This window comes from Xyrauchen texanus, chromosome 8 (genome assembly GCF_025860055.1).
Source record: "Xyrauchen texanus isolate HMW12.3.18 chromosome 8, RBS_HiC_50CHRs, whole genome shotgun sequence".
NCBI lineage: Eukaryota > Metazoa > Chordata > Actinopteri > Cypriniformes > Catostomidae > Xyrauchen > Xyrauchen texanus.
The window spans coordinates 31,087,756-31,107,014 of record NC_068283.1 but is presented as its reverse complement, the minus strand read 5'-3'; the positions used below and the strand labels follow the sequence as shown (position 1 = coordinate 31,107,014).

Here is a 19,259-nt window from a genome sequence, read left to right as displayed (position 1 = left end):
ACTTTCACATTCAGCCACCTACTGGTTTGGGCTGGTGAAAGGTGGAGAGTGACAGTAAAAAAGGACTTAAATATTGATCTGTTTCTCACCCTCATCTACTATATAATTTCAGAAGATATTAATTTAAGCACTGAAGTTTTTTGGATCACTTTTATGCCTCCTTTATGTCATTTTTGGGCCTTCTGAGTTCTGATCACCATTCACCTGCATTGTGGAGACCGATAGAGTTCAAATATTAATCTAAAAATCATGTGTGTTCAGCAGAACAAAGTCGTACACATCTTGGATGGCATGAGGGTGAGTAAATGATGACAGAATGTTAATTTTTGGGTGAACTGTTTTGAAATTCCTTTTAAATGGAACACAGCATTCCTGTGGGAGATGCAGCGCAAAGGTTAAAGGCATGTTTTCATAGGAATGCAATTTTAAAAAAAAGTGTGGATGGGCAGTTCTGTGTGATGCAGCTCCTAATGCAGAACTCTTACCTGAGTGTGTATTGTTTGTCATGTTACTTCACAATATCTACAGACTAGGGTGACAGGAATAGTTCAATAGTTCATTTAATTTTCTAAAAGGTTAAAGGTTAAAGGTTAAAAAGGTTTTTGAAGAATATTCCAGCCACTCTTTTCCATATAACAAAAGTGCAAACATGGTCATTGTTTCACTACAAATACTATAGTTTATATGAATTGGCTGTATCTCTCTATCTCCTCCTCACCAACAGTTTGTGTGTGGTGAGCGTACTGGCACACTATGTCTGCCATCACATCGTCCAGCTTGATGCTGCACACTGGTGGTTGTTGTGGAGAGTCCTCTGTTCACCAGTGTTGAGTCAGAAAAGCGCTTCAGACCATTCATCCATATTTACTGTAGTAAAACCATGGAGTTTAAATGGTTTTACCACAAATCCTGTAGTTGAACTATGGTCTATTTTCATAAGCGATAAATTAAGCTATTGCAAAATAAAATGAATGTTTCTGACATTTGATTTGGTGCTATTATGGTGAACGTATGTTGTGGCCTGGCAGAAGAAAGGCTGCTACTGACTGGTCTTCATGCGGTGGCTGATAATTACTGTGAGAATTGCCACACCACACTGGGTTGGAAATATGCAAGTATGTTCAGCTGTCAAGCTTCTAAAAACCAGCATCATCAACATATCATAGAAGTGGCCAGTCCTTATGGTTCACATCCTATATACCAAGTCCTTCAAAGTCATATGATTGCTTGGTGTAGGAACAGTCCAAAATTTAAGTCGTTAGAATTTTTTGGCCAAAACTTAAATCCACACCAAACAGATTTAATAGCTTATGTTGTGTCTGTTAACTGATTTACAAATCTATTTGAATGATTTTTGTTAGTCCATTTTGCATTAAAAATAAGGCTATTACTCCCTGACCCAATTTTACAACATTTATGCCAACCCTTGATGGTGCAAAACCTGTGTGAAGCAATAATGAAGAGAAAAGCACAATTACTTTCATTTACCCCATACTTTAATGTAAAGAAATCAGGTTAATGTAATACACTTTAATGGTTTAGCATTCAAAAAATATTTTGCTACATAATCAAAAACACATTTTGCATGGCAGGTCTGCTCTAACATGATCAGATAAATGTCTCTGTACATTCTGCTCAATATTAGATTATATTTACAACATTTCTCATGGACAAAAGGCAAGAAACAAGACAAAACCTAAAAATGAATATCCCAATTAAATCTTAAATTCATAAGCTGTAATTGAAGTGTCTTAAAGTCAGTCAATTTTGGACAATCTCTAACTCCAATAAACCAGCAGTTGCTTTTCGCTCACACTCACAAACACTTATGAGCAGATGTTCATTTGTTGGGATTTCTGTGACTTGGTCATTTAAAAGATGAATTTAACAAAAAAAAGGTACTGAATTTGGAGACATTAATAATTCTCCTTTCCATGCAAACACACACACACTCTCATATTGCACATAATCCTCTCCAAGCCAAGTTCTCAAACGCAATAAAACTCACATCATTTACAAACGGTAAAATTTCACACAAATATTTCTCGTTGTTTAAAGTAAAAATTAACTGAATAAAAATGCATTGGATCTTAACATTATGATCAAATTTTGTCCAAAAAAATCTAAACTGCACTTAATCAGGAGAATTTGAGGGCTTAAGTCAAAATTCCAACAAAATTAAATCATTCTTTGTATCAGGATTGAAGTGGTTGATGAGAATTCAGGCACAGCTTCTCAAGCACACCAAAGCATCCCTTACACACAAGCTTAAAGCACACCCCCCAAACACATTTGTACAGACCAGACACCCCACCTCTTCTGAAAAACTGGTGCACTGGGATATCCGTGTGGGAAAAGTTGCACACAATAGTAACGTAGATGGAGATTGATGTAAAAGGAAGCATTTCTCATGCTGTTCTTGGAGAAGCTGCAGGCGGTGACAGCAAGTTATAGCAAAGACTTAAGGCTTTAGTCCCAGCCATTATCTTTAATCATGTGAGATAATTCGATGATAAACTTCCCCTCCTTGTACTTCTGACTTAACTCAAATGCCTGCTCCTGTAGACAGTGTGAGAGCGAGATAAATTATAATCAGATCAAAAATACAATTCCAGATTTGGCAATAGTGTAAATCTAGCCGTTTAGGAATGTGCCCTGCTGTATTTTTTGGCCCCATTTAGGAAAAAAATACATTTGAACACACTTACATATTTCCAACCCAGTGTGGTGTGGCAATTCTCACAGTAAATATCAGCCACCGCATGAAGACCAGTCAGTAGCAGCCTTTCTTCTGCTGGGCCACAACCTATGTTCACCCTAAAAGCACCAAATCAAATTTCAGAAACGTTAATTTTATTTATTTTTTGCATTTGCAATAAGTTGTGCATTCCCTCCAAATTATTTTGGGTTCCTTGCAATATCTTCATTTATCCCTTACCAAAATTAACCATAGTTCAACTACAGGATTTGTGGTAAAACCATTTAAACTCCATGGTTTTACTACAGTAAATATGAATGAATGGTCTGAAGCAGTTTTCTGACACAACACTGGTGAACAGGGGACTCTCCACAACAACCACCAGTGTGCAGCATCAACCTGGACGATGTGATGGCAGACATAGTGTGCCAGTACGCTCACCACACACAAACTATTGGTGGAGAGGAGATAGAGAGATATAGCCAATTAATATAGTTAAACTACAGTATTTGTAGTGAAACAATGACCATGTTTACACCTGGTATTAAAATGCATCTCAGGTAATACGATCACATTTGGTCAGAAAAGACACATCGCCGTTTATACCTAGTCACCAAATATGTCTCCTGTGACCACTTGTGTTCTGATTTCAAGAGGAGGGTCACTGATTTCATGATGACACACATCATTCACTATGTCAGTTTGTTACTCCATGATATTAAAGTGCAAGTCAGAAAAAAATAAAAAAAGATAAATGCACGCCGTTTCTCCCAGATTGGGTTGAAATTCAAAGTCGAATTTCAATCAAAGCACAAAAGCAACATTTCTGCATAATTATCTGTTATTTTAGTGGATTACCTGTATTAACCGGAGCTGCAGATGTTTGTGCTTCTCACAAGTGTCCCTGCATATTGATTTCAGACACACTGGAGAAGATCTGTGAAGTTCTCGTGCTTGTGTATGCATCAGCTTTTTCAAATTTTCCAATCGGATGGCTATTTCCTTTTAAAGACGCTTGAAACCGACAAAGTTTAAACTCTTGTTTAAGCATGGCTGTTGATTGGCAGATGAGGGGTGGAGCTTCACTGCTGTCCAGGACACATTCAGGACAGGTTAGCCTTTACACCTCAACTGTGAAGCGATCACATACATTTTTAACTACCTTCGTATGTGGTTGTCTTCCGATCACAAAATGTTGTAGAGGACGTTTAGAACTGCATTTAGCACTGCCCACATGAGATCTGGTCACCCGAAATGCCTCTTTAATACATGGTGTAAATGGGGTCAATAACCACAATTTACCATGCAACCATAAACCATATTTTAATAATGCTATTTTTAGTCAAATTATAGTAATGAAACAACAATAAATAAAAATAACAAATCATGGATTTAAAAACCATGTTACATGTACCACAAATGAACCATGGTGCTATTGTAGTAAAATTAAACAAGTTTTTTGGCAGAATTATTGTGATTTTTAATGCCCTAGTTTTTTGTTTTCCTGTATTTCTATTATGGTTTTACCACAAATATAATGGTTAAAATATGTTTACTGTAGAAAAAACTTTTTTTTTTATTTTTTTTTTTTTATATACAAATACTTACTGTAAGAAGTTAATGTAATAAAGCCATTGTTAATTTTCTTAAAGGATTGATATGTTGCAAGGAAACACAAACTAATGCAAGGGAATGCAAAACTATTTCAGAAATGCCATTTCCTCCCTGCTCCAGAGACTTCTGAGATTTGTCAGCAGTAATACTCACACAGAATTGAACAGGTATGCACGTCCTTGACTGCCCTGAAAGGACTGAAAAATAGACAAAAGGTGAGTCTTTACTGCAAATAGCAGGCAGTTCATAAATCTAGCTATAAATGTGCTTCACAATTAACTCAAACGAGCTCTCACCTTAGAAATGAGGTCATCATGATTGGCCAGGTGCGCGCGGCAGTGGACACAGCTGTAGCGCCGGTGACAGGAGTCCAGATAGGCCTGGAATGTTTTGGCCTTGGTCTGCTTCACCATGTCTTTGAAAACCACACACAAACAAAAATAGACCAAACAAGCAAGGATAACAACCCCTGCCCCCCTCCTGTTATGTCTAAATTTGACCATGACAACAAAACAGCAAAGGCTATAACTTATGAGCAGCTTTGACGACGACAACAACAAAAGCACATAGCAGGATTGACAAACAGTCATGCATTTATATGATGTTAGAAAAGCATGGCGTCGACACCAACAACCAGTGGTTTTGCTTGAACTTCATAGCAGGTTAAATACTTTGACATTTGAGCATGTTGGACTTGACATTATTGGCCATCTCGCAGTGCATAGTTTTTTTTATAATATCGCCCAAATTTGACATCCCCTGTCCTGCTTTAGTGATAGACCCGGAAAAAAGGAAACATCCAACTGACCTACTTTGCTTGGCTGCCCACTGTAGTTACCCCAAATATGGCACAACAGGCACGAGGGAGGGTAAACAGGGGTGAGAGGTAATGGATAACTACGCCATGTTGTCACTCAGAGTTTTTAAGTAAATGTTGTGACAACAAATGCAATATCTTTGAAAATTTACCTAATCATGTGCATAGACATCCTTGCGATTTTAGTTCAGTTTATGGACCACACATTGCAGCTGAAAAATAACACCAACGCATGCGGCTAGCTGTTCGTTTGCCACTTACCTGATTTACCGCACCTACATATTCGAGCAAACATTTCGATTTTCAAAGAATATCACCGCAGCACTGTAAAAGGACTTTGCAGCGATTTAGAGATGCACGTTTCAAAACAGAACGGGTTCTCGTGCGCTCGCGCCATTCGAAATGCGTAACTACGAGAATGGACTCACCTAAATATTAATGATTTCTTCAAGACAAACGCAGTTGTAGTATTGTCACCAGAAGAGAAGCGTGATCAACTCAAATGCATGAGAAAGGGTCTGTCTACCGCTGTGTAGATATTCCGCTTTCACTAGTCGCGAGCATTCAACTAAACAAACGTGTGACACGCTGCGCTTTTTACTACGCTTCCCTCCTTCTTGTCTCCTCTGACGCTTTGAGCTTACACCAAAAATGTGTGCCGTTAACGTAATTTCCAAACATCAACTAGCAAGGCCACTGTTCAAGATACGTCGCAACCAAAAAGTATTCGTTGATTTGTTTACAGTATTTACCGAGGAAGTTATCTTATACGTCATGTGGCGCAAAAAAAACCCTCTATAGACCAATCAGAACCCAGAAAGAGTCTTGCGGAATATAGGTCAGCCAATCAGATAAGGGCTTCCGTGCGTTTGAAGTCTCCTGAATATTTCAGTTGAGTTAAAAGAGCGAGAACAACAAAGCCCTCGTGCCTTGTGTTATCTTCATCTTATCTCTTCACTAGAAGTGGCTTTTTGGTTGTTTGTGTGAGGATTATTTAATAGGTTAGCGGGACAATATTATGTAGGAAGGCTGTCGTCACAGGGGCGTAGCAGTGACTTTAAAAAAAGGGGGGGCAACTATCAGTAGGTGGCTCGTACAGACCTAACTAACACTTAACAGAGCAGTATTTATATATTACAGTATATATTAATATACAAGTATGACATAAGTATTATATTAATAAATATGAAATTATATACTTGTAGTATTTGTAATATTTTAAAGATTCAAGTATTGCAATAAATGAATGAAAGGGGATCTTGTGTAGCACAAATGACAATAAAAGACTGAGCACAAGCTGGTCCTTGAATAAATAATTTAATTAATGACAGGAATGGCAATATTGCATGTGCACAATAAATATTTTTACTCTGTGCTTGTGTATTGTGGGATTTAAATGTATCCAAGTGGCTCGAGTGTTTTGACGATGATCTATTCAGATCTATTTAATGATTCGTTCAGTGACCATTTCTGGAGATCCCACCTGGTGAGTTCTTGTGTGAAATGAGTTTGTCACTGAATCAATGATCAAAAGAAAATGTATTCCTTTAAAATTAATATGTCTACAGACCTACAAAGAGATTTTAGTAGAGGTTTTATGCATTGTAAGAACAAAGCAAATCTATAATTTCCATAGAGTTTGTGCGAAACAGGCACTTAAAGAGGTAAAGAAGTTTGAAAAAGAGGGAATAAACCTGCCATCTGGAAAGGGGCAAAAGAAGAAAACAATGTAAACAAGCAAAAAATGATCAAGAGGATTCCGACACCTCAGATGATGTGAATTTCTACATTGTTTGCTTGGAACACTTCGCAAACTCAAGGTCAAAAGAAGTGTTGGTCAAGTGTGTACGTTGTCAGTTCTGGGCCCACAAAGCCTGCTCCCCAGGGGCAGCCACCTACATTTGCCACATCCATGACAGTGACTGAACCCTTATGTGACACATGCACATTCAGGCATACAGTCCACACACATGCACACTCACACAAACACACACAGCAATTCTTTTTGTGCTAAATTTAAAGTTTTAGAAGAAATATGTTTTTATTTTTATTGTTTTGTCAGTTTAAATTGTTCACTTTATTCAAAACTGTTTTTCTTTATTCTTCAATAAAGTTCTTGCATAAATTGAATAGTGTGGATCTTATTTCTCACCCCAGTAGTGGGGTGGGTTGTAACAAGGGAACTCTTTGTTTTTGACATTAACTCACATAACCTGTGATTTTGTAGTAGACGTTCAAGTGAGTTTTATTTGTAGCAGACAAATAAGGGTACTATGTATCAAAGTTTGAGAGATATAGCTACTATCGAGTTACTGATGCTCAAACAAAGTGTTACTACCATCCCCGGTCTCCCATACCTCACAAACAATATAACTTTATGAAGACTCAGGAACTGAAATAAACTCCCCTTACAATGTGTGCTTAAAGAAGGATTTTCCTTTTTTTCTGCAGTGCATTTCACAATCAATAACAATATGCAGATTAATAACTCTTGTTTGTGTGTTCCTCAGCTCTAGATTTTTTAATTATATCAACTCCTGCTGGAGCAGCTGCCCCTGCGACCCAACTTCGGATAAGCGGTTGAAGATGGATGGATGGATCAACATCAATGGTGATAAAGAACATAGATAAATGAGCATTGTTGAAAGCAACTTTGTATAAATGAATGGAGCTGCATTGATTAGACTCTCTGACTGACGACCTATTACGTAAGGGTTATTTCGGCTCATGAAACTAACATGTGATCGGTTGGATGGTTGCTCAATCAGCCCAAAGTAACAAAACACAAAGAATGCTGTATACAAATTCACCATTTGGAATAGGTATGGGTTTAGCTTGTAAAAGTGTAGGACCAAATCATCTTATTTAAAGAATTTAGTGGACGTGTCCCCCACGTGTCCCCTGGCTGCTATGCACTTGTGTCATAAAAAAGGATGTAAAAATATTTAGTTAAAGTTTCACTGGAATATATATATATATATATATATATATATATATATATATATATATATATTTTAGAAGGCATGGCTGATTTGATCCAATGATACTGTAAAGTTACATTCTAAATAGCATTATAGTGATCAACCTTTGATGCATGTTGATTCCATGTTGGCCATAGTTGCACTTTGCACAACCAAGGATAATGTTTGTTTGCAAGCATTGGCAGGGAGGAGCTAAACCAACAGACTAAATTGAAACCACAATAAGCTTGCAGTATGATGGGCTACTATACAGTATAGGGACAATAAAACAATCCACCTATACAGTATATATGAGTTCCATTTATTTCTTTAAATGAGGCATGCAGTACCAAGATCCAGACTACAGTATGCTTGGTTCATTGCCAAGGTTTACAAGCAAATAGTGGTATTGTTGGCAAGAAGCGACATATAGTGTTTGAGGTACACTCTGTGCATTTGTTCTTAATCACATGGCTTGTTTGTGCCTTTGAATATAGTTTGATAACATTGTGGGATAGTCGGACATGACTCCTGTTGCACCAGCGGCAAATGCACCCTCAATATCCTCTTCCTCGTTACACACAAAGAGGTGAATCTAAATAAAAACAGAGAGAGATAGAGAGAAATACTGGTTGTATTCCATTCTGAGACATCTAAGTGCACTCTGTGTAACCACTGTGGGACCATTTTCTTTGCTGAAAATATAAGCACTCAATGCAGTATCTTATTTCTTTATGGGATGGTTAAGCCAAAAATGAAAATGAATAATTTACTCATCCTCATGCCATCCCAGAAGCCCAGAAGGCTTTCTTTGTTCTGCAGAACACAAGATACAGCTCAATATTTAAATCCTTTTTTACTATAAATATCCACCTTTGACAGCCCAGACAGTAGGTGACTACAGGCCTGAAGATTGTGAATCTCCAAAAAACAAAAGAAGAACGTGGAATTGAAAGTGTGGATTACACTTCGTATGGATTACTTTTATGCTGCCATTATGTGCTTTTTGGAGCTTCAAAGTTTTGGTCACCATTTACTTGCATTGTATGGACCTACAGTGCTGAGATATTCTTCCAAATATTTGTATTTGTGTTCAGCAGAAGAAAGAAAGTCATACACATCTGGGATGGCATGAGGGTGAGCAAATGATGAGAGAATTTTCATTTTTGGGTGAACTAAAAATTTACTTTAATACTATCAGGACAAGACATAAGTCATGACATAGCATGGCCACAAACCTGAATTCCTCTGTCTTTAAGGTGCTTGAACATCCCTTTTCTCAAAGTCAATCTGCAATGGCAAAAAAATAAAGCACACAAAAATATTTCAAACAAATTCGTTGAGAAGTTTTAGCCTGATGCTACTACTACTGAGATCATGTTCACAGTCTTTTCCCCTACATTACCTTTCAATCAAATAGATAGCCAAACTGTTTCTCAGAATCCATGAGTCTGGTATGTATGCTCTGCAGGGATGAGTTCAGTTCAGATAGATAGCAGTATCTTATGCATATAGTAAATTCAATAAAACAATAACAACAACAGAGTATGGCAGTTAGTTGAATATACAGACCTGTTGAATATCTGTGGTAGATAGAACTGCAGGAAACTTTCACCTAGTGGTACAAATGGCAGAATGCCAGTGTAGTACAGCAGGAGTAGCAGTAATCCGCGCTTCACTGTGAACATATAGGGCATGGAGGAGTTCTGCCATTTTACAAGGAGACACAACCAGAGATGTAACAAAGAATGGGCAGTAGAGGGCAATTTTAGCAATGCATACTGAAAAGTTGTTATTAAAAGAGCTCTTTCACGTTGACAAATTAAGTGAGGGGTGTACACACACACAAACACACACACCATTTTGAGGCAACTAGCCATGGTGGAGGATTCCACAGAGGCCCAAACTGAGATGCCCTCTCTGTTGTATTTCTTCACAAGGTCAGAAATCTGAAAGTGACAGTGAATAAAATATGAAGTGTTTAAAAAATAAAATACATGCAGGGCTAGGGATGGCTGGAGGTTCCATTTATTTGCAGCAGTTATGTGGCTCAGGATTTGAAGAGTTAGATGAGAATGATGATCCCTCCCTTGCCTTCTCAATCAGTGCACTGTTGTTCTCTTTCACTTCAATGTTCACAGCCATGTGAGGAAATTTGCGGAACACATCCTCTAACAAAGCAACTTTTTTGTCTGTCCCAGTGCTGTAGTGGCCTGTGCAAGGAGAAAACTAAAAGTTCTAATTATGCTTTATCATTATGCATTGATAAAGATCAATATGTGTGTTTGATTTCCAGCTGTAAAAACACACACCTGTCTTGAAGGTAACCTCGAGTGTCTCTTTATAAGGTGGCAACTCCTGAAAAGTGTAATAAGAAGTATTAAAATACAAAACAATCCATTAACCAGAACGTTCGGTTGAAGTTGACCAACACGGTATGCAAACATTGAGTCTGCATTGATTCTACTCTTATTGGGAGCTGAAAGCATGATCAACTTAGCCAAATTATTTTATACACAGATATGCCAGTGATTGCATGTGCAACAGGCATGCCAATTCTATGGAAATTTGGGGAGGTTTCTGTGTAATTTTGCGAGCATAGATTTTGTGCAGGCCTGTTCATATGGCAATGTCATAGTTCTACTAGCGATTCATGACAAAGTTTAATTATAGTATTATTTGTACTACGTAGAACAGTATAGCATGCCAGGAGGGTGTTAACCATGACCTCTGACCTCTAGGTTTAAGGAGGAGACGGTGACATCATGCCCAGTCTGCCGCAGGAGGTTCTCATCATGTGACACAATCACATGACCATCTTTAGTTAAGTGACAGTCCAGCTCCAGCATCTCTGTGCCCACCTCCACAGCACTGAGAGAAAAAGGTAAATGGAAAGAAATTTAAGATAAAAAGAAAAAAAGAAAAGGAGGGTATTAAATGGACTGTGAAAGGCAAAGTTATATTGATCAGTCAGAAAAATATCAGCATAAACATAAAATACTAAAAGATACAGTGGCCCCAAAAAGTATTTAGACACTCTTTTTAGCATTTAAAGACAGATTGCACCATATGTATCAATCCCAATTGGTTAGCTCTTGTGTTATCTATGCAATAAAATAGGTTCTCCTCTTTTCTTGCCAATTTGGAATGCCCAATTCCCAATGCGCTCTAGGTCCACGTGGTGACGTAGTGACTCGCCTCAATCCAGGTGGCAGAGGACGAATCTCAGTTGCCTCCGCATCTGAGACAGTCAATCCGCTCATCTTATCACGTGGCTTGTTGAGCGAGTTACAGTGGAGACCAATGCATGTAGAGGCTCACACTATTCTCCGCGGCATCAATGCACAACTTACCACGCCTCCTACCGAGAGTGAGAGCCACATTATAGCCTTGAGGAGGTTAAACCAATGTGACTCTACCCACCCAAGCAACCAGGCCAATTTGGTTGCTTAGGAAGCTTGACTGGAGTCACTCGAACTTGCGACTCCAGGTGTGGTAGTCAGCGTCTTTTCTTGCTGAGCTACCCAGGCCCCCAAATCACAGTTCCTTAAGTGTCCAAATATATTTTGGGGTCACTGTTCAGCTCTGCTAAACTGATGTGAGACCAGACTCCCACTCACTGTGTAAAGGCCTCCATAGTGTTCTCAATCCTTTCACCACAGCCTGAGGACAGAGAACAGGAGGTCAGAAAATGTGGACCAGATCTCACATACACACACGGACATAAACATTCCTCAGAGGTAATAACTCACTCAGTCACATATTAGCTAACACTTTATATACAATGCGAATGAGGAAAGCATTCGCATATGCTGTCACAAACACTGCAGATTTGGCTGTTCACTGGCAGTTTTATGGAATGACAGTATGAATCCCATACCATTCTAAACATATAATTACCTTTAATGCAATTAAAAAACAATTTTGGTTTTGTTTGTGTGTGTGTGTTAAGATACGTGTCAAAATTCATGTCATGAAACAGATAGTTCTGACGCTGCTGCTATACCGACTGTACTTTCAATATTAATGTGCCAAATTGGAGTGTTGCTTGGCAAAAGTAAACAGCCCACAGATAGGATAATTAACTATGTTACTTGACGGACTAGGTGTTTTATTCTGATAATTGTTTATCTTTTATCATATTGCTGTTCCAAACATTTTAAAATAGCAATGAGCCACTTGTGTCTGTGCTTTAGTGGTTTTATCACAGGTATAAGGGTGGTCTTGGAACTCCCTTAGAACATCCCATACTGTGGTAAAACCACTGTGACGCATGGCCTCTTGTGACTTACTGCTTTCATTTAAAGGGATATTTCACCCCAAAATTATAATTCTCTCATTATATACTCACCTTTATATTGTTTCAATCCACTATAACTTTATATCTTCCATGGAATACAAAAGAGATGTTAAAAGGACAGCCTCATTCACCATTTACATACATTGTATGGGGGAAAAATTGCTAAGAAAGTAAATGGTGGGTGAGACTAACGTTCTAACATCTGCTTTTGTGTTCAACAGATGAAATAAATGAGTTTGGAACAGTAATTCATAACAGAATATTCATTTTTGTGTGAACTATCCCTTTAACTTGGTATAACTTTCAATGTGGTATGATAGGTCATCTGTTACTTCATCTGTCATCAAAGCAGTTGAACAAAAGATTCTGCTGATTTCACAGTTAATTACAGTGTTATTAGAGTTAATTAACCTTTAAAGGGTTAGTTCACCCAAAAATGATAATTCTCTCATTATTTACTCACCCTTATGTCATCTCAAACTACTGTGACTTTCTTTCTTCTGTGGAACAAACAAAGATATTTTAATGGAGATATGATGTATTGTTTGTCAAAACAAGTGAATGGTGACCAAATTTTCAAGCTCCAAAACAGGACATAAAGGCAGCATACAAGTGATCCATAAGACCCCAGTGGTTTAATCAGTCTTCTGAGACAATCCAATCCGTTTTGGGTCAGAACAAACCAAAATGTAACTCCTTTGTCACTGTAAACCTTGCCATTGCAGTCTGTAGGCACGATCATGATATCAAGCTCGAGTACACTTCCTAGTGCCTGATGCATGCGCAGAGCGCTAGATGGTATTAGGAAGTGTTATTTGAGCTTGAAATTGTGATCGCCAAGGAGATTGCTGATGTCAAGATTTAAAGTAAAACAGAAGGTACATTTTGGTTTGTTCTTATCCAAAAACAATTAGATCACTTCTGAAGATATGCATTTAACCAGTGTAGTCTGCGTCGTCTTCTTCTTTTTTTTAAATTACTTTTATGCCGTATTTATGTGATTTTAGGAGCTTGAAAATTTGGTCACCATTCACTTGCATTGTATTGACAACAGACATCATATCTTTATCAAAATATCTAAGTTTGTGTTCCATGGAAGAAAGAAAATGAGTTTGAGACAACGTAAGGGTGAGTAAATGATGAGAGAATTATAATTTTTGGGTGAACAGTCCCTTTAATGTGACTAATATTGTTACAAAGACAAGAAACTCAAACATAGTTTATCAGAGATGAGTAACACAAATCTCCAAACAAGATGTCATTGACTTTAACATTAACTCTGAGCATCAGATACTGTACCTCCTCTGTGAGAGATATGTGTGCAATGGAAGGCTGTCTGCTTCTTCTTGTGTAGAATATGAGGGTTCTTCAGAAAGTACAGTGACGTGAGAGCATAGCCCCCTACTGCTGGGAGCAGGTAGTATAGATAGCTTGCCATGATTCCCACTATTAGGGGAAGATAAGGTCACAGCAACAGAAATCTGACCTGGAATCAAGAAAGAAACTGAACACATTAATAGAAAAACAGAATAGAATGTATTTATAAATATATATTGTGAACATCCCCTTAACCTTTTTCTACAAAAAAATTGTGATACCTGAATAAAATATTAATAAAAGAAGACTTACCAGGCTATTATGGATGCTATTTTCCCTTTACCTCTTTACTGTCTTGAGAGATGTGATCCAGATTTGGCTCCAAGTAAAAGCAGATACACTTCCCGACACTTCCAGCCTAAAAGTGCTTATCTAACAAGTCTTATCTTTTCCTACTCTTGTGCCTCTCTCCACTGAAAACTTTACTGTCTGTCTGTCAGCCACACCCTTGTCTTCCTTCGCCTTACCTACATATCAACTTTCAAAGCAAGAAATGTTCCAATGATCCTGATGAGCTCCAAAGAAAAGAACAACTAGATTGACTGGAATGAGATATAATCACACAACAAGAATAAATGTTCCTCACTCTTCCTTCATTCCAATATCTATGCAAAAGCAATAGAGAAACAGCCCCAATCGCTACAATCACCTCTTTCTCTAGGTGTGTGCCGTTAATGTAACACAGGTTCTTGGTAATCAGTCATTGGTAGTTGCACTCACGGTTACTACAAAATCCCCCTCCTTTTTTGTGACTGTCGATGAGGAATGAGTGTTTTGGAATGCAGTTTGCCAGACCTTCGGTGTGCATGTTTTTGGCTCTGTGCATGTTTAAACTGTTTAAACTTGAATTTTCAGTCCCCTCCCAGCACTAGATGCTTTTACCCTGCACGTCCTTCAAGATTGACCAATTGAACTGTCTTTTTCATGAGCATGAAATATGTACTATACATATTTTACAATAGACATTACTAGTAACGCTTCATGAATAATAACATGAAGCAACAAGTGTGAAATAGGGATGAGATGAAGGGAGAATCAGCAGAGTGGGATGGAAATCACAAAACACGTTTATTGTTTCTGTATTATTGCAAGTGCAACAGCTGGTACATGAGTTGATGTTTGGCAGATATTCATGTTTTCACACTTTTAAGTGTTCCACAAAAGCTTGTGGCTGGATAGATGAGAGCTCACAGTAACACATGCACACAATTCTGTGTTGGTCTTGCCTGTCAGCAGAACATTTTTGTTTCTTATTGTTCTACTGTTGTATAGAATTGCTGAGAGACTGTTATCTAACATAAAGGGAGGCAGAGACAGATGGTAAGTGTGAAAGACAGAGAGAGCCAGAGACTAATATGTGGTAAATTGTTTTGCAATTGCCACTTTTTCCTGATTTAACCCTTAAAAATAGTTTTGTTTGAGGAACCTTAAATTGAATAAGTGACTGTGACGAGGAAAAGTGCAGGGCAGGGCTGTGAGGACATATGCCTGGCCCTGAATTGGGCTAATCAGCCAGGAGGGGGATAAAGATGAGCCAGAGGGTGACTCAAGCAGCCACTGTGTGTTTCTATGTGTTTGTGTTTAAGTTGATTTGAATTAATATATGTTATTAAAACTTACTTTGACTGTTCAGCCAGTTCCCGCCTCTTTCTTGCCCACCTTACCCTGTTGCTTTAGTGCCGAACCCAGGAAGGAGGAGGGATGTGCTGTCGTGGAGTCCTAAGTAAAGCTTTTTTTTAACAAAAGTCATGTCAAGTCAGGTCTTTGTAAAACATGATCATTTTACACCCTCATTCTGGCCCTCTGTCAGAAAAGCTCTGCTTTGGTGCTGCTCCTTTAAGACTTAAGGTCCAATGTTATGACCTGCACCTGCTCTCTCCTTGCCATCTCACTGCTCACCAATACTGGGTGGGGCTACGGAAGTGATAAGGTAGATGTTGATGTGCTGCTGTGAAGGTGGTCAGATGCAAATATCTACCATAGTGTGACATAGCAATAATGAATGTAGAGAATGAGTCGTTTTGGCAGCTTGGTTTCAACAAATACTCTATTTGCAGTCATGAGGAAGTTTTGAGTTCTGAAACGTACAGTATGTTTTTATAGTACAATGACCAGTAGCTGCTTGTGATCACAGAAATAGGTGGGGCAAAATGTTACCTTTGGTTTGGCTCTAAGTTTATGGGCAGATTCATTTCTGTCCCAATGGGTCTCAATGAGGGCTTATTGCAGTACCATACTTGACCACATATTTCCAGTGGAAAAATAATGGGTGCTGTGGAGTTCAGGAGGACAGATGATTCCCTGACCTACATGCATGTATATTTACCGTATATCAAACACAGTGTAATGTAGCTTTCGGCAACATTACAACTTAAAAATAGTGGGGGAAAAATTATACTATGCCTGTTTTTATTACATATGTCAGTATTTTGAACACATTTACTGGTTTACAATTTACATTACTAGCAGTATATAATATGGATCCATGTTTACAAGTGGATGAACATATAGGTGGGGCTCTGCCCTACATACCCATATAGAGGAGCTGTGCCTGACAATGACCCATTGTACAGGTGAAACTCGAAAAATTAGAATATCGTGCAAAAGTTCATTAATTTCAGTAATTCAACTTAAATGGTGAAACTAATATATTATATAGACTCATTACAAGCAAAGTAAGATATTTCAAGCCTTTATTTGATATAATTTTGATGATTATGGCTTACAGCTTATGAAAACCCCAAATTCAGAATCTCAGAAAATTAGAATATTACATGAAATCAATAAAAAAAGGATTTTAAATACAGAAATGTCAGCCCTCTGAAAAGTATAATCATGCATATGTACTCAGTACTTGGTTTGGGCCCCTTTTGCATTAATTACTGCCTCAATGCGGCGTGGCATGGATGCTATCAGCCTGTGGCACTGCTGAGGTGTTATGGAAGACCAAGATGCTTCAATAGCGGCCTTCAGCTCTTCTGCATTGTTTGGTCTCATGTCTCTCATCTTTCTCTTGGCAATGCCCCATAGATTCTCTATGGGGTTCAGGTCAGGCGAGTTTGCTGGCCAATCAAGCACAGTAATACCATGGTCATTGAACCAGGTTTTGGTACTTTTGGCAGTGTGGGCAGGTGCCAAGTCCTGCTGGAAAATGAAGTCAGCATCTCCATAAAGCTTGTCTGCTGAAGGAAGCATGAAGTGCTCTAAAATGTCCCGGTAGACGGCTGCGTTGACTCTGGACTTAATAAAGCACAGTGGACCAACACCAGCCGATGACATGGCTCCCCAAACCAACACAGTCTGTGGAAACTTCACACTGGACTTCAAGCATCTTGGATTGTGTGCCTCTCCATTCTTCCTCCAGACTCTGGGACCTTGGTTTCCAAATGAGATGCAAAATTTGCTCTCATCAGAAAAGAGGACTTTGGACCACTGAGTAACAGACCAGTTCTTTTTTTCTTTAGCCCAGGTAAGACGTTTGACATTTGAAGCCCATGTCCAGGACCCGTCTGTGTGTGGTGGCTCTTGATGCAGTAACTCCAGCCTCAGTCCACTCCTTGTGAAGCTCCCCCACACATTTGAATGGCCTTTTCCTGACAATCCTCTCCAGGCTACGGTCATCCCTGCTGCTTGTGCACCTTTTACTTCCACTTAACTTTCTATTAATGTGCTTTGATACAGCACTTTGAGAACATACAACTTCTTTTGCAATTACCTTTTGAGGCTTTCCCTCCTTGTGGAGGGTGTCAATGATGGTTTTCTGCACAACTGTCAGGTCAGCAGTCTTCCCCATGATTGTGAATTCAACTGAACCAGACTGAGAGACCATTTAAAGGCTCAGGAACCCTTTGCAGGTGTTTAGCTGATTAGAGTGTGACACTTTGAGCCTACAATACTGAACCTTTTCACAATATTCTAATTTTCTGAGATTCTGAATTTGGGGTTTTCATAAGCTGTAAGCCATAATCATCTAAATTATATCAAATAAAGGCTTGAAATATCTTACTTTGCTTGTAATGAGTCTATATAATATATTAGTTTCACCTTTTAAGTTGAATTACTGAAATTAATGAACTTTTGCACGATATTCTAATTTTTCGAGTTTCACCTGTATATCAAAAGATCAAGGAATATTTGATTCCTCATGTCATGACACCTTTAACACCAGTGATCAGTCTCAGCCTAAATAATGTCTGTTTTGAAGTGAAATATTTAGTATTGTGCTTGTGTTTATTACTACGTTTTCTACTTAATTATATAAAGTAGGATGTTTTCTAGTTAAATTATTCAGAATCAGAACAGTGTGTGGCACAAAAGCAATAAAGATAATTTTTAAATATTTAACTATAATATGATAGAAAACTATAAATATTACTATAGGCCTATTTACAGGGTTGGGAGTGTTACTTTTGAAATGTACTCCACTACAGATTACAGAATACATGCTGTAAAATGTAATTTGTAACGTATTTCATTAGATTACTCAAGATCAGTAACGTATTCAAAATACTTTGGATTACTTCTTCAGCACTGGTAGATTGTTTCACTTGTTTTGACTAAAAAAACTTTTCCAGTACAGTAAGACAAAATACACATGTTAAAAATACTTTCTCTGATAAACCGAAATATCTTATGCAGTGTTGTTTCTAAAACAAGTAAAATCAAATTAATCTTGTTTTAATGTTTTTTTTAGATATTTTTACATGAAAACAACAAAAAAATTATTATCAAGAATATGATTTTTGTGCTAATATCAAAAGTCTTACTAGAAAAAAAGAAATTATGATTCCTGAATTTTCTTGATTAAAAATATATGATCGTGCCTGGTAAGACGTGCATGTAAAATGGCTAGAAATAGCATTTTAGCTTAGCATAAACCTGACAATTTACACAAGTTTATTTCTATTTCTTCTGTGCCAAACTTACGTCAAACGTCTCTGTCTGCTCGTATGAATGTAACATCATAATAAAGTGTTTCACCTCTGTTCAAATGCACTTTGGATCGCATCATGTACAAATGTTTTCCATTTGAAAGGATTAAATATTAAATGAAACAAATTACAATAAAATGCAAAGAAATCTCTTCAGTAATCAAAATACTTTTTGAATGAACTTTTATAATTATCAATTATTTAAATTGTAACTGCAGTGGAATTCAGTTACTTATATTTTGTATTTTAAATACGTAATCCCGTTACTCCCCAACCCTGCCTATTTAAGTCAATTTGGACTAATCTACAAGACAATATTTAATTCTTTAAATATTTTCTATAAAAAGCTTAAATGTAGTTAACTACGTTTTGTTATTAGCTTGTAGTACTCGTACTAGTAGTTTGACTGTAGCTTAGCTACTAATGAGTAGCTTGTAGTTTAGAAAGCTACAGTATTGAAGGATCTTTCCCAACACTGTTCAGAATACTAGATCACCTCAATCTAATATAATTTGTTTTTATAAGAACACAGCTTTCACGGTTTATGAGTTTAGTTTCGTAT

General features: G+C 37.7%; 2 protein-coding genes across 4 annotated transcripts; both read right to left on the bottom strand.

The window, feature by feature from the left end:
• Positions 1–1,483: 1,483 nt before the first annotated feature.
• On the bottom strand, positions 1,484–6,035 carry ypel3 (yippee-like 3). Of its 3 annotated transcripts, none has more exons than XM_052131981.1 (5): positions 5,391–6,035; positions 4,609–4,727; positions 4,466–4,509; positions 2,709–2,817; positions 1,484–2,559 (listed from the first exon to the last, which is right to left on the bottom strand). In XM_052131981.1, exons 1-5 carry the CDS (start codon positions 5,422–5,424, stop codon positions 2,470–2,472), a joined length of 396 nt encoding a protein of 131 aa, XP_051987941.1. In that variant the 5' UTR covers positions 5,425–6,035; the 3' UTR covers positions 1,484–2,469. The 3 variants fall into 3 exon arrangements, with proteins under 3 accessions (XP_051987941.1, XP_051987942.1, XP_051987940.1); XM_052131982.1 differs by having other exon boundaries at positions 5,558–5,921; XM_052131980.1 differs by having other exon boundaries at positions 4,609–5,922.
• A 2,361-nt stretch (positions 6,036–8,396) lies between these two features.
• On the bottom strand, positions 8,397–14,640 carry gdpd3a (glycerophosphodiester phosphodiesterase domain containing 3a). Its single transcript, XM_052132471.1, has 11 exons — positions 14,019–14,640; positions 13,689–13,875; positions 11,710–11,752; positions 10,825–10,960; positions 10,402–10,447; positions 10,184–10,302; positions 9,949–10,038; positions 9,662–9,795; positions 9,495–9,554; positions 9,328–9,379; positions 8,397–8,684 (listed from the first exon to the last, which is right to left on the bottom strand). The coding sequence occupies exons 2-11, from the start codon at positions 13,825–13,827 to the stop codon at positions 8,556–8,558; spliced, it is 948 nt and encodes a 315-aa protein (XP_051988431.1). The 5' UTR covers positions 13,828–13,875; positions 14,019–14,640; the 3' UTR covers positions 8,397–8,555.
• Positions 14,641–19,259: the final 4,619 nt, after the last annotated feature.